The 16,042-nt window shown below is 43.2% G+C and overlaps 1 protein-coding gene across 1 annotated transcript in view; it reads right to left on the bottom strand.

Moving 5' to 3' along the window:
• Window positions 1-16,042, bottom strand: part of LOC147009712 (uncharacterized) — a 51,127-nt gene that overhangs the window by 5,911 nt on the left and 29,174 nt on the right. Inside the window, exons 2-4 of the mRNA XM_085863373.1 lie at window positions 7,763-7,890; window positions 3,828-3,898; window positions 2,481-2,576 (exon numbers count right to left, since the gene is read on the bottom strand). Of these exons, the coding sequence (XP_085719499.1) occupies window positions 2,481-2,576; window positions 3,828-3,898; window positions 7,763-7,890 (295 nt within the window). The remainder of the gene's footprint in view (window positions 1-2,480; window positions 2,577-3,827; window positions 3,899-7,762; window positions 7,891-16,042) is intronic.

Here is a 16,042-nt window from a genome sequence, read left to right as displayed (position 1 = left end):
AGGGATGGTTATGAGACGTGTGTTAATCCCCATGGGTTTGAAACGATGAATCAGAATAGCATTAAATACCTTGACGTTGCAAGAAGTCGTGGACTTAGGGTGGCTGGTTCTTGGTTTCTGTGTCCAGAGGCTCATTGCTGGACTTGATATTCCAAAGCTTCTTCTTCTTATTGCGTATGGCAGCTTGGCTGCCGGGTAGCTGTCATTTTGTTGGGGCACGACTATGCCGCTGATGTGATGCCCCTATATCAGTACACTGTTACTCATTTCGCCAACCTCGGAAGGATGACAGGCTGAGTGAATTCCACCTGGTGCTAATTCAGTGGGTGACGGGGCTCAAACTCAGAGCGCTGAGATCCCAAGCCAGCCAAAGTAACCACAAAGCCAATGGCAGGCGATTCCAACGCTGGTGGAGTGGCAAAGGAGATTGACCATGTGCTCGTTGATGGTCGCTGGAGGATGATCCAGAACTGCAGGGTCTACCGGAGTGCTCACTTCCTCAATACCAACCACAGGCTTGTTGTAGCAACTCTGAAGTTGCAGCTCAAATCCAGGGGAATTGTACCATCCCAGCCTAGGCTGGATGTGGCAAGCTCAAGGATGTGACGGTAGCTGCGGAATTTGCGAACAGGCCGAGTGGGTATTTGGGGGGGCTGGGTGTATTGGGAAATCCTGAAGAGTTGTGGAGTGCCTTCCTTGATGTTGCCGGTGGATGTCTTGGAACCCACCGTAAGGCAAAGAAGAATTTTGTCTCAAATGGGACACTGGATACCATTGACTGGAGTCGTAGGGCGAGGCTGAATGGCAGAGCTGAGCTGTTCAGGGAGTTCAGGCGTAAAACTGTACGTGCACTGAGGGTGGACAAGGAGGCCTATGTGCAAGGAATCTGTGAAGGGGTAGAGCATCACCTGTGGTCAAATGATTCTCATCCTGGTTACAAGGGAATTTGTGCATTTCATTCCTCCAAGCCCAATCCTTGGTGTACTACAATTAAAGCAGAGGGTGGTGAGCTCTTGACAGAGGAGTCTGACGTGAAGGACCACTGGGCTGGTTACTTTGAGCGGCTGTACCATGCTGGCCCACCAGCTGTTGAGTTGGATGTCAAGGGTGTAACTATCCCTATTGTTGATCCTCCATCTATCCACTGGGATCATGCTCTGTACAGAGCGTCGCTGCTGCCAAAGCAGTCTCCTGGGCTATTGGGTACAATCCTGGATGGTTCACCATTCCGACACAGGATAATCAAATGGCTCAATCATCCCATTAATCCAGTACTCATTATTGCCAACCTCAGAAGGATGAGAGGCTGTGTCAACCCACCTGGTGTTATTTCAACGTCACGCACAATTTGAAAATATTAACAAACCAGTGTGAATTACAATAACCCTGTTTGTTCCCTTACTAAGCCTGGTGTTGCCTTAACGGTTAAGGTCAGTGTGACCACTCCTTGGCTTTTTTCACAAGATCTTGGCTATTCGTTGTTCACCTTGGCGTCTTGGTTTTCTATAGGTTTTCTTGGCGTATAGGTTTTCTATTATCATCGCTTTTCCGAAACCTTGTGAATTCTTGGCTTTTTTCATTGGCTCACCTTGGAATTTATGAAAATGAGGAGTGCTCACACTGGTAAAGGTTGCTCCTTGGAAATATTAGGGTCTTGAGATCGAGCAAACAAACAGACAAACAAACGCACCCAAATGCAATCCCCTCTCCTTTGGTGAGTGCAACAAACACACATTATTATCAAAGGTATGAAGACAGGACACCAAAACTTGAAATGATCCCCCTCAATCAAAATGTGCATATTTTCCCAAAATGCAATGCAGCACATGGATTTTAAAGGTGCACAGGCAGATATGATTCGCAACTACATGAAGGGGCTTACGTCACGAAGGGGCTTACACCAATGTGACGTCATGTCTACCAGTGTGACGACGAACCTTTGCCATTGTGCTGTGTTTGTTAGACATTGGTTTTTGGACAACAGAATTGAAAATCTGTCATGTCCAACCAAAAACTCCAATTTATACCCAACTGAACCGCCATTAGACATTACCTATTTCCTGATTTATCGACATCCTGTCACACCACCTGAAGGTCATTGTCGGATAAGTCTCATCAACCACTGAATCTGCACTTTATCTTTTTTCTTTTATTTTCTTTACTTGTTTTGTGTGGTGTATAAGACTCGTACAGGAGCTGACACACACACACACACACACACACACACACACACACACACACACACACACACACACACACACACGGACACGGACATACAGACGAATACACGAAGTTTCGGGGCATGCACTCTGGGTACCGGTGATGGCACAACAATAGCGCTGCCTTTATCTCCGCACTCAGTGGAGCATTTCCCTGAAGGAGGAATTTCCTCCACCCCATGGATGCCAACCTATGGGGATTGTCCGTGCTCCATCCTTTTAAATGCTGAGCGTCAAGCAAGGAAGAAGCATACCACATACCATTGATAAAGTCTTTCGTGTGACTCGACCATGGGTTGAACCACCGACCTCCCAGAAAGGATGCTCCAACCATTACACCACCAAGTCTGGGAAAATCTGCAGGAGGAACACCGCAATATAATACATGATGTCTACCAACAATTGGCACATACTATTAAGCCTGTTCAGACTATACTTAATAACTGACAAATTCATAATGCTAGTCATAACTGACATTTCAAATCTGACAGGCGTCATGGTGTCCAGACAGTTTCAGTTATATCTGCTTTAGTTTCTCTCAAACCCTCAGGTGAGATAGTTGTGCGATGGTTCCTCTTGCCAAAAACATTTGAAAATGTGCATCGTTGGCAATAAGTACAACATGGAGGAAAAACAATCTCCATGAAAGAAAAACGTTTGGATGAAAATTGTGAAAGAGACGGACTGAGAGAGGCAGTTACTGCCAAGTGTTTCAGCAATTGCGCTAAAAGATTCCCCAGACTCTGCGACCGATGAGTGAATCTTTCTCAAAGTTTGATTGCATTTTATAAAATGTGAAACCCTGTATCAAGAAGAGTTGTACACATTTCAGAGATTCAGTTCCATCTGCATCATGACTCGAAGCGACGCTCCGCAGCGCTCCTGTTGGTTCTCCACTCCAAAATGATGGATGTTTGAATGATGAGAAACTAAACTCCACAAAACAATCTCAATTACAACTACAAAAGTTGAGAGTTTTCATGTGCACATTGTTGTTGTTTCGTATGCAGCCTGTGGCTGCTGGTTGCATCATTTTCTGGAAGCGCAGTTGTGCTGCTGATGCAGTGCCCCTGTTACCGATAAGCTGGTACTCATTTTGCCGACCTCAGAAGGATTAAAAGCTGAGTCAACCCACCTGGTGTTATTTCAACGTCACGCATAACTTGAAAATATTAACAAACCGGTGAGAATTACAATAGCCCTGTTTGTTCCCTTACTAAGCCTGTTGTTGCCTTAACAATTAAGGTTGCTGCCTGGAGATCTTAGGGTCTTGAGATCGAGCCCCTGCCGTATCGTTGAATTCACACCAGGTGGGTTGAATCGGCCTGTCATCCTTCCGAGGTCGGCAAAATGTGTTCCAGCTTCCTGGTAACAGGGGCACTGCATCATTGGCACAACCACGCTTCCAGAAGTGATGCAACCAGCAGCCACAAGCTGCATACGAAACGACAACCTTCTCTTACAGTCTAAGTTAACAACATACACATATTACACACTCACATGCATTCACAATAGAAATACGAAAGCAGGTCTAACAATCTCCCAAGATCCCAACACATCTATCTCCGATCCCAAGGCTGTTTGAAATGGTGTGATGATTTATCAAACCTGTTTTCCTCCTGATGCTTGCCAAAGCCTTGGACCGTTCGCCTTCGAAACAGGAAACCTTTGGCACGTTGCTGTGGAGGCAAAATTACCGGCTTTTAAAAGACAAAAGGTAACAATTTGAGGGCAATTTTCGTTCCATTACAGCATTGCTTGGACTCAAATCGTTTCCAGAGTGCTTGCAGGTAAATGTATACCACGTGATCTCAGCTGCTGTCGAGCTAATTTCATCGTTTCGAGTTGGTTAACTTGTCACCGAGCAAGCCTTAATTACCCTCCAGCTCCAATTACGACATTACTGACTGTACTGTTTAAGGTCCCGTTTAAGGTAGAAGGTTTTGACACGTTTTGGCTGCTGTCGCTGCAATATATCTGTCAAGTCCTCGACTTTCCTGAAACCTCCACCCCCCACCATCCCAGTCCCCCATAATATGCCCCCTCATATCCGATCAACATGGCCAACCGAGCAAGCAAAACTCCAGGTACTCTGCTCACGTGCAAACTCAATCAACAGAGCCACTTACATTACAAGCAGTCAGCATGTTTCTGCAGAACCTTCACTAACCAATCTACCTTCCTATCTAAAGTCATCTCAGAAGCCATGTGCCAGCAAATACGATTCCCCGAGCAGAATGCAGTGCCGCCGTCTCTTCGGAGAGAGTTGTGATTCTAACGAGTGACCTCTTGGGTGCCGTAATGAGTTTGCAAGCCGCACAGCCGACATAAGTTATATTTCAGCATCATAAGCATGTTTCCCCCCCCCCCCCCAAGGTTCAGGCTGGAAAATGCGACATGTTTTGTCTTCAGTGGAGGAATGAGAGAGTGTGCTGCGGTGGGAGTGAGATACTGATGCAGATCGTTATGTTCCAACCAGAGCAACAAACTACCGGCTATCAACACAACCACAATAACACACCATCAGCCATAGGTACAACCACAATAACATACCATCAGCCATAGATACAACCAGAGTAACACACTAAAAGCAAGAAAAGCATCTGTAATAATAACACATTAAATTCCACAGATAAACAAGAATAACACTAAAAGTCACAGAAACATCGAGACAAGAATAGCACACTCAAAGGTAACTGAAACATCTCGAACGAGAGAGTTCATATAACATGATACCCCACACAGTGTTCGGGTATGTCCTGTACTTCAATTGAAATAAATAATTATTTTAAAGTTCGTTTTAAAAATATTCCAGAAGTTTAGTGCCACAGTGTTGAAGCAGTCTTATACACCGTCTTATTTAACTTGTACTGCAAAACTGGAGGTTCTTGGAAGCGGTGTCGAGAAGGCGATTTGTGTTCTACAGTGTTCAAGTTTATAATTCAATTTAAACAAGAGCAACAATTGCTTTCCAATGCATGTCCCCTACTGATGTGATATTTTCTAAATCCAAAAAGGGCATAACTCTGCAAAAAATTGACGAAACGCTTTGAAACTCAAACTTGTTCTGTACCTTATAATATTAAAGCCATTTACCACATTTCAGTTGAATATGTTAAAGGATATGGGGGAAAAAAAGTCTGAAAACAAGCTCAAATGAGCTAAGATCCTCGTCGTCTTAATGATGACGTCATAAAAACGAATATGACGTCATTGTGATGTACCAGGTTTGCGATAAATTATCTGTGCTAATGCCCGGCTTGATTCCCACAAACAAAATTCAAACAGCTTGCCTAGTTTCGGAGATAATGGTATAGGCGATTTCCATTAGCGGCGATATTATGACGTCAACTTTTTTTCTTGGAATAATTTCCAAAATCGGAGATGGTTACTGCCTGTGTGTGGGCTTTCTGCATATACATGGCAAGTTTCACGAAGATCCGATGAAAACTCTGGGTTGTGAACCGAAAAATGTCAAAAAATAGGAATAACATCATAAAAATTGATATGAGGTCATGGTGATGTATCATATGTGCGGTAATTCATCTCTGCTAATGCCCTGTTCGATTCCCACAAACAGAATTCAAAAAGCTTGCCTAGTTTCGGAGATAATTTTTTCGGCGATTTCCATTAGTGGAGATATTTTGACGTCATAACTTTTTTTTCTAGGAGGAATTTTCAAAATCGGAGATGGTTACTGTCTGCGCAGGGTATTTTACATATACATGCCAAGTTTCAGGAAGTTTCGATGAAAACTGTAGGCTGTGAAACAAAAAAGTCCATAAGAAGGAGATGAAGAACAACAACGTGAGTAAGACTTAGAGATCCTCCACGAGGATCTAAAAACCACAGGTCAGACGGATGGACCAACAGACAGATGGAAAGCAAATGTATAGTCCCCTCAGGTGATACAGGTAGGGGACTAATAAAATAAAAATTGTAGAGGTTGTAGAAATAAATTAATTCCAGAAATTTATCGCCGTTTTCCCTAGTGTCGATTACATCACATTATCAAACACGTTACATTCATTCTTCGTGCCTGTTGTGTGTGTTCTTTATTGTAACTAGTGTGCCCGCATTGGACTAAATGTTCAATGGTCTTCAGGGCCTTGTAGCATAACTGCCTGCTGTACTGCTTGAGCATTTGTTTGCTTTTCACCAAACCCAGGTGTGCTTGGGCCAGGGCGGGGATTATACGTTTATTATTTTTATTGCCAAATTATACTACTACTATTATTATTATTATTTTTGTAGTTAATATTATGAGTATTAATTAATATATGCTTTGTTACAATGTTATCATCGTTTTTGTTATTTTTGTAATTAGAATGCCATGTTGTGGAAAGACCGATTAAGCTGCTCTATACATCTTAGCACGGTGTACATTTAAAACATGGGAATTCTTCCAGTTTCTTTGAAAAATAATTAGCCTAATCAGCTCAGGAGATCAAGATGATCATTTTGGTGCATCACGTTCAACATCAGAAGGCTCGAGTAAAACTAAAAAGAAAACATGCCTCACACACACACACACACACACACACACACACACACACACACACACACACCCACACACACACACACACACACCCATCATCATAATCATCATCAGCCATTCATAGTGAATCCTTAAAACCCGTACGTTTACTGTTTGAAATGATTTTCAATTCTGTTTGACTTCCAGGCAGGTAGACAGAGTGAAAAAATAAAAAAAATAAAAATCACACTCGTGTCTGAAGGAAGCAGTGCAGTTTGACATTTCCTCTGGTGATGTTCAGCAGCTACAGCTCCCCCTTGTGTCCATTCAGTGTCTGTGCACCACTTATGTCTTTTTTTTGTTTTTAACAGACTAACACAAAAAAAAAATTGACAGGTGGATGGACAGACCAAAAGCGCTACACTGCTTTAAAAATATCTCCCCAGCCACAGAGATAGCCAAACACACTGACAGATCGCTAAATGTTACAAAGAAAGTAATGGTTAACTTTTTGGTCAACATAATTAAACATTTGGTTTTGGTGAAACAGGTGACATTTTTGCATTACAGCTTTTCAGTCACATAAAGTAGCCTGGTGTTGGCTTAGTGGTTAGGGTGGCTGCTTGGGATCCTAGGGTCCTGAGTTCAAGCCCCGTTGGCCACTGAATTAAAAAAAAATACACCAGGAGGTTGACTCAGCCTGTCATCCTTCCGAGGTCGGCAAAATGAGCACCAGTGTACTGGTAAGGGGGACACTGCATCAGCGGCATAGCCGCGTCCCGACCAATGATGCAACCAGCAGCCACAGGCTGCACTCGATAGAGAGAGAGTCACATAAAGTGCAAAATGAAAATACTCCTCAAATATTGAGTTATGTTAAACGATATTGACACCAACAATTCCTGATGCACACAACGCATTTGAAAGGCTTAACTGTATAGGAGATGACCCACAATAATGAAACTTGGTGAAGACGTTAAAGGTTTTATGCGTCAATGGTTAATTTCGTTCATGTTGCATAAACAGGCTTTTGATGGCATGCACAGTTTTTTTAAAAGAGCAAAACCTTGCAGTGAGTCTCCCAAATGATGGGAAGAAGATGTGACAGATGTTGAGCAAGGATGTTCCTCCACACTTGCTCATTCGCTGAAAGATTGAGAAAAATCGTGAGGCACGAAAAGATTTGGACATTTCCTGGAACAGAAACAAGGAGAAGTACGTTGAGCCTTCCTACTTACCATTATCACGATAACTATGTTACCTTTATCACTTTTCAATACATCAAGATCATCATTGTGAGCAGATGTGATTTGAAGGCAATCTACGCATTCAAGCACATTCCTGATTGGAGAAAACATCTATAGACGGTGATCACTGATCGGGGATGCCTTGCAGTCACGTTGTGAAACTTATGAAACCAGCAAAATGGCTTCTCATTGTGTCAAAGGTGGCAATCAATCTTGTGTTCAAACTACCACTGAACTCTTGGCCGCAATATAATAACTGTTGGCCTCTCTTCAGTTAATTCAAGGGAATTAGACACAGGTGGAGACCATTCAGCCCATCATGCCAGCGCGAACACCATACTAATTTATCGACACAAGATCCAAAGAAGAAAATGCTGTTGACGACTGGTGGACATAAAATATCCCACAGTGTCTTTTCTGAAGAATATGTCCACAAAGTCTAACTCTCGATTTTCTTCCCTTAATATGGACCAATGGTCCATGTCAGAGCCCGAAACGTGACCAGAAAAAGTAAAAATAGGACCACTGGACCTGTAGCTTATCTGGGCCCTGGCCTAATGCTGGAACCCAACTTTGGTAGGAAAGTGCTTCCCATTTCAACCCCCATTCCCTGATGGAGGAATATTTTTCGGCCAACACTAATGTGGCCCTGGAGGAGATGAAATTAGAGGGCCCAGTAGATACCAAGGAATAACAAGGAAATCCAACACAGGTGGAGACCATTCAGCCCATCATGCCAGCGCGAACACCATACTAATTTATCGACACAAGATCCAAAGAAGAAAATGCTGTTTTATTTATTTATTTATTTTTACATCTATTTATTTTAAGTTTTTGTAGTTTTTATATATTTTTTTCTTCCCCTCAGGGGAGGGGGCATGGGCTTGGTTAAAAACATACATCAATCACACAACGCCCCTTGATGAGACCCCCACCAACAGCACTCCGTACACATGCACACAATCACCCATCAATGCTCAAACTACCGAAAAGTCCTGTCAACATCCTTTTTCCCCTTTATCGCCAAAACTTCCAGGTACCTATCTAATTCTAATTTAAACTTATCTACTGTTTCTGCTGCCACCACCTTTCCAGGGAGGCCATTCCATGCATTAACTACTCTCTGAGTAAAAGTCCCCTGGCCTTACTTCCATCTTAACTCTCCTCTCAAGATATGGTCCCTGGTCCTATCAGTCGACTCTGTTGAATAATTCATCTGTACTTATTTTATTGATACCTTTCATTATCTCAAACATCTCTATCATATCTCCTCGTAACCGCCTCCTTTCTAGTGTATGAAACCCTGTCTCCTTCAGCCGCTCCTCATATCTGTCTTGCTCGGCCTGGAATCAATCAAGTAGCCCTTTGCTGAACCCTCTCTATGGCATCTATGTCCTTCCTGAATTGTGGTGACGAAAACTGCACACAGTATTCCAGATGTGGCCCTCACTAAATTCTCACATGAGACAAATATACAGCATCGTTTTCTCACAAATTCAGTCACCACTGATTCCCATCTTTTTCGACCTTTTCAACATCTGACATTGTCACAATTTATGTTTTGGTGTTACCCATTTGTTTGAGTTGAAAAGATGTTGTAAAATTCGTGCATCAAGTTTCACCAATGTGGACCATCTTCGATAGAGTGGACCATATTACATTTTTAAAAAAAAATAGAAACACACTCGGTAGAGCGCCTACCTCCGCCAGGCTGAACAGCTTCGGTTTTGTCTCCCACCTATAGGCCGGATCTGGATGCAGGCCTGCACCAAAATCGAATCGGCTTGTTCATGTTACCTACCCAACTCATCCACCAAGTTTGGTTTCAATCCGTCCCTAACTTTTTGAAATATCATGCTATATATATATTTTGGTCCCATCTCACAATGGTGAGAATCACTGACAAAATTTTTTAAAAATTCTCGTATCCGAATCTGGATCTTCATCAAAATCGAATCGATTCTTCATTGTCATACACCCAAACTGTACACCAAATTTAATCCGAATCAGTCCACAACTTTTTGAGATATTGTGCAATATATCGTTTTTAGCCCTATCACTCAACGATGAAGAATCACTTAAAAAATTATGGGATCGGGATTGGGATTCTGATATTCCATCAAAATCGAAACAATTCTTCCTTGTTACACACCCAACATGTCCACCAAGTTTCATCCAAATCCGTCCCCAACGTTTTGAGATATCCCGTTCACAGACAAACACATAGACAGGGGTGAAAACAACCTCCGCCCACCTTCAGTGGTGGAGGTAATGAAAACATTCATCTCCATTAGACAAACGGTTTTTAAAAGCAAGACTGGCTCAGTTTGGAACACATTCTCATGATCTGAGAGAATTGGTCTGAGGTTTGATTACTCAGCACAATTGAATCAAACTATAAACCTGACACTCAAATGTGGAAATACACAAGGGTCGAGCGGGGTGGGGTGAGGGCATCATCTGGTTAAGCAGGCTGTCTTCCAGAGAGGAGTTTCATGCCTCGTTCACATCAAAAACTGTTCCTGTGCTGAAACAACATCAACGCTGCCTTAAACCAGGCCAGTGAAGTGTTCCTATGGGACAAGTTCCCATCTCATCCCAATGGTTGAATCCATTCACTGGTCTCGGAATGTCATCACATTCCCAGCCCACGGTGACACTAACGGCAATAAAATTGCAGACACAGCCAAGGCCTGTCTTGACACTTTTGTGATTGAAGAGTTGCTGGCACATTGTGCAGAAGATAATATGCAGGAAGAACTGGCATCAAGTTCAAGGAATGAACATTTTAGCACAGCGTATTTTCCAATGGGATGCAATGCTCTGCAAAAATGTTGCAATGAAATGCAAAAGCTGAAATTTGCATGTGACCAAATGTCGTAGCGCAAGAGGAAAACGAGGGTTGCATAGGAAAACAAAACTGATGCTATAAGAAACTCAGCACTGCTTTTGGAAACTGACCAGTGAGGGTTTATGATGCACACATACATACAGTTACACAATGATGTCGCCCTTAGGCCGAGGTCACATTTGCCACGGCGGCCGTGGGGTCTCCAAAATCTACAGCCACTAGCAATTATACGGCGGCCGCAGTATTTCCACGGTCACACAATGTAGCAGTCACATATGTTTTTATTTTTCGGGGAGCCGCACGACGTATTTATAAATTGTGGAGACCGAAAACGTGGGGTTGCCGTACGGTCTTTGACTTGATGTTTCACGGTGACCTTAGGGCGTTCCTGTGGCGGCCATATAATTTTCAAGGCAGACGCAAGGCGACCGCAGGGGGGCCCAAAGGCGAACGTGCGGCCAGACGGACGGTAACGAATGGGTTAATTTAATTTATTTTTTTTACCAGTTTTTTTTTCGGCTTGTCGAATTACTACGACGAACGTAGAAATGAAAAAAGTTATAACTCCGCGTTATAATTCCACGGCGACCTTACGGCCTGTAAAATATAGCCAAACGGAGTAGGGCCACCCTGAGGCCACCTCAGAAACTCTGCGGCCGCCGCACGTTTCTGACAATTCAGAGGGCGTACGGCCGCCGTATCCTCGCCGTAGAGCAAATGTGATTAGGCCTTAGTCCAAGAGGAAGTGGGAATGCTCAACTCTGCTCAAGGCTAGGAAGACCTCAGAATGGTTGCACCTCTTGGAATGGAATACTTCCTTGTGTGAACGAGGGACAAGTCAGCTGTCCCTGGATCTGCAATCCTCTAGATTCAAAATGTCATTTTAACTTGGAACTATGGCCATAAAAATTCCAGCTAATAAAAGGTATTTCAAAAGAAACAGTGTGAACACCTCTTGTGAAAAATGATGTCTTTCAGAGAAAAGTATTTATTGTCAAGTACAACTAAGACATGGTGGGTATCTCACTTGATTGAGTCAATGATTCTTTCTGCAAGTAAACAAGTACACATTTTAATTTTAACATTAATAAATACATGACATATAAGTATTTTTTTCAGTGCCTCGTTACTGGTGAAACACCCTGTAGATACATTATTAGCCCCCGTTGGACGTAGTCTGAAATGGGTGCTTATGGATTTGGTCTCGATTTTCGTGTCTGCATGTGTGTGCGTGTATCTGTGTGTGGGTGCATCTGCAACCATGTACGGACCGATTTGATTTGTAATTGGCACAAAGACAACACAGGATGGTATACACAGGCACATCATTTTGTTTCATGATGCGATCAAAGATGACCGACTGGTGGCCATTTTAGTTGTTAAAAAAAGAAATGGTATTGTTCACGTCTTCAACCATTTCACAGACATGCATTTACCAGTGTTGTTCGAACTTGGAAAGCGGATAATAAATGATGGCGTACATATGCATGTCATTGATTTTCGAGGTCAGATCCAAGATGACCAACTGGCAGGCATTTTAGTGGTAAGAACCTCGATGTTGAACACGTCCTCAAGCATTTGTCGGACATTCATTCACCGATATTGTCCAAACTTGGCACAGAGATAACGAATGATGGCTTAAATATGCACTTTATTTTTTTCGAGATCAGATCCAAGATGGCCACAAAGCAGCCATTTTAATTGTAAAAAAAAAACTGATATTGAACACGTCCTCAACCATTTCTCGGACATGCATTTCGCGATGTTGTTCAAACTTGGCACACAGATAATAGTGAATGATAGCTTACATATGCTCGTCATTTTTTTTTTTTGAGATCAGATCTAAGATGGCCGACTGGGAGCCATTTTGTTACTGAAATGTGTCCCCAACCATTTCTCAGACATGTATGGTCCGATTTTGTTCAAACTTAGTAAAAGAACAGTACATGATGGCATACATGTAAATCTCACTTCATTTTTGCAATCTGATCAAAGATGGGCCACTGGTAGACTTGCGGCCATTTTAGTTGTAAAAAAAACCCGGTATCAAACATGTCCTCAACCATTTCTCGGACATGCGTTTACCGATGTTGTTCAAACTTGGCACACAAATAAAAAAAATTCTTCCATATGCACGTTATTTTTTTTCAAGATAACATCCAAGATGGCTGACTACCGGGCGTAGTGGCGTGCGCCTGTTATCCGGCTACTCGGAGGCTTGGGTTGGAGGATCGCTTGAAGACGGGAGCTCTGCACTGGGCCGCGCAATGAGAGGGTGTAGGGCAGCCCGGAATCATGGCGAAACCCAATCCTTATCCCTGTGTCGTAAGAGGCGACCAGGGTTGCGTCAGGAAGGGCATCCGGCGTAAAACCTGTGCCAAATCAGTATGCGGATCATAACGGATGATCCGCTGTGGCGACCCCGAACGGGAGCAGCCGAAAGACGACCATCCAAGATGGCTGACTATGCCTGCTGTTGGCTTAATGGTTAGGGTTGTGGGATTTGGATCCAAGGATCCTGAGTTCAAATACCACTTGGCTGTTGAATTAATACCAGGTAGGGTTGACTCTGCCTGTCATCCTTCAGAGGTTGGCAAAATGAGTGCCAGCATGCGGGTGTCCTGTGTCAGAGTGGTGACCCATCCAGGATTGTGTCCAATAGCCAAGGAGACTGCTTCGGGAGCACCAACGCTCTGCACAGAGTCTGGTTCCAATGGATGGATGGATGGCTGACTGGTGGACATTTTGTTCCTTAAACACGTTCTTAACCATTTCTCAGACATGCATGGTCCGAATTTGTTCAAACATGGCACAACTACAATACACGATGACATACACTTTCACTTAACTTCATTTTGCGATCTGATCAAAGATGGTCGACTGGTCGACTGGCAGCCATTTTAGTTGTAAATAAATATGGGCTAGCCCTTTAACTCCATTCACCAAAATTACTAAAACAACGGGAGGGCTTTGACATTTTATGTCTTTTTTCCTTGTTTTTCAAGGTGTTCTCCAGCTTTGGACATGCTTATCCCCAAAGGTGGAAGCTTTCTTATGCCTTCATTGTGCAATTTTTGAGGACTTGTTCATAGCCGGTGCAGGACATTATTCTTAATAGCCTCGTTCATCAGAAATGTCGTGTGCCACCAAGGTGCTCATGATACACATGTATCTTTTTTCTATGCATGGTCTAGGCTAGTGGAAAACAGAGGACACAGAACAGATCTGGACACAACATAATAAAGGAAACAGAAGGAGAAAGGGTAAATGTCAATAGCAAGGTGGAGGGAGAAGGTGGATGTAAATGGACAAACAAGGAATGCAGGTTATGATGAGCGGTAGGGGAGAACACAAGGGATAGACAGGATAGATACATAATTAAAATTTTGGGAGGGAATGGGGGTGGTTTAAAGGGTGTGGAAAAGATCATGGCCTTGGATGGGGGATGACCAAAGATAGTGGTGAACAGCTGTCTTGAAGACAGGGATCGAAGGAAAGAATGAGATCTAAGAGAGTGTGAAAGGCAGTTCCACAAGTGGGAAAAGAGAGGAATAAATGAGTGGAGGTGAGCAGTGGTTCTGGATTTAGGCAGTTTCACAAGGAGGGGGTTTCTGGTGGACCGTGTACATCCTGCAGATACTTGAGGGAGACAGAGCATGGAGCAGGCAGAGGGTGCAAGACCAGAAATGAAGTGGAAGAAAACAGACAGACCACCGACTGCTTCATCCTGAGAGATTCCAATGATCTTGAAAGCCTTGGTTTCCATGGCGTCAAGCTGAGCAAGATGTGAGGCAGGGGAGCCAGCCCAGAGGAGAGAGAGCAGGACTCCATCAAGCTGTGGATGAAAGCCTTGTTGGTGGATAGGAGCTCAGGTGTGATAAGAAAGGACTTTGCATGATGGAGAATGCCCAATTGGCATCTGGCTTTGGAGGCCACCTTTCACCTTGACGTGAAATCATCACCATACTGTGCAGCCAATTATCTGCAGGTTTCAGCAGGCTTGATTTTCTTTTTTAATGACCAGAAGTTTTACAACTCCATGTTGTTTCACTTGCCACCATCTTTCATATTTATAAATCGGTGATGGTGCTCTCTGTGCCAAGTTCAGTTTTAGTGCATGCATTAAAGTGGAAAAAATGGTGATGGGCATTGGTAACCAACAAACCCACCTAAATACCAATCTACAAACCCACTTATACATCTATTTTCATGGTAAGCTAGTAGAAAAGGTTCAATCTCTTGAACCTCTAGGCCTGATCATTACCCATGACCACTTCTGGGCAAACCACATCGCAAAGCTGGCCTCAAAAGCCAGCCTCACATTGCATATCCTCTGCCGTTCAAGTAATTATTTGAAAATTCACTACTCACAGCCTAAAAGGTCTACATCGGTAACTCAATGTGGTACTGCTCTCCAATAAGGGTTGGTGCTCCAGCATCACATGCCTCTCCTTGAATCTAAGGAATCTAAAGCTCTCAATATTATTTCTATCTCCTGCTGGTGACATACACCAAAGCACTGGACCTGTTGCTCTCATAATGTCGGCAGGTTGGTGACCTCTGTGTTTTAGCAGCCTCTCCTCCATTCTAGCACCCTCTGTCTGCTCTCACAGCTCTCTGACCGTTTCCAGCAACTCTGCAATGCGTACGTTCTTCTAGTAACCACCCTCAGGTTAAACACTCAAAATCCTGGAACACTGTACATCTCAACTCTTTTGTTCCTCTTTTCTCCTGTTTGTGGAACTACCTTTTTGAGGTTGTTGAATCCCACTCTTCCCTCCAGGGCTTCAAGTAGCATTTCACAATAATATCATGCCATCCTCTATCCCTTTCCACAATCTTATCTACCATCGTTAATGCTACATATCCTTACCCAACTCTCTTTTTGCTGTGTTGCCTGCCCCGCTCTCCCCTCTTTCTGTTCGTTCATTCTCAATTTCTTATTGAGTCCAAATGTTGCCCGACTGTCCCACTGTCAGGTCATTGCAGTTTTACTCTCTATCACCTCACTCTTCCATGAGCCTGAAGTCTTTGATAAATAATAGGAACCATCCTCATAAAATAAAGATAAATATATTAGGTGCAAATCTCGTAAGTCAAGTTTTTGAAGTTGCCTTATATGGAATTTGAACCTTCCATATTCCATCATGAAACAGCTGCTCAAACCACTACACAAACAAGTCAGGGTCCTTCAAAGAAACTGCACTGCTGTAATACAATAAGGAATATACAATACAGTGTGACATAC

Source organism: Eptatretus burgeri, chromosome 17, assembly GCF_056783735.1.
Source record: "Eptatretus burgeri isolate ZD-2024b chromosome 17, Ebu_testis_v1, whole genome shotgun sequence".
NCBI lineage: Eukaryota > Metazoa > Chordata > Myxini > Myxiniformes > Myxinidae > Eptatretus > Eptatretus burgeri.
The sequence above is the reverse complement of the archived record's forward strand: the minus strand, read 5'-3'. Positions and strand labels throughout refer to the sequence as shown.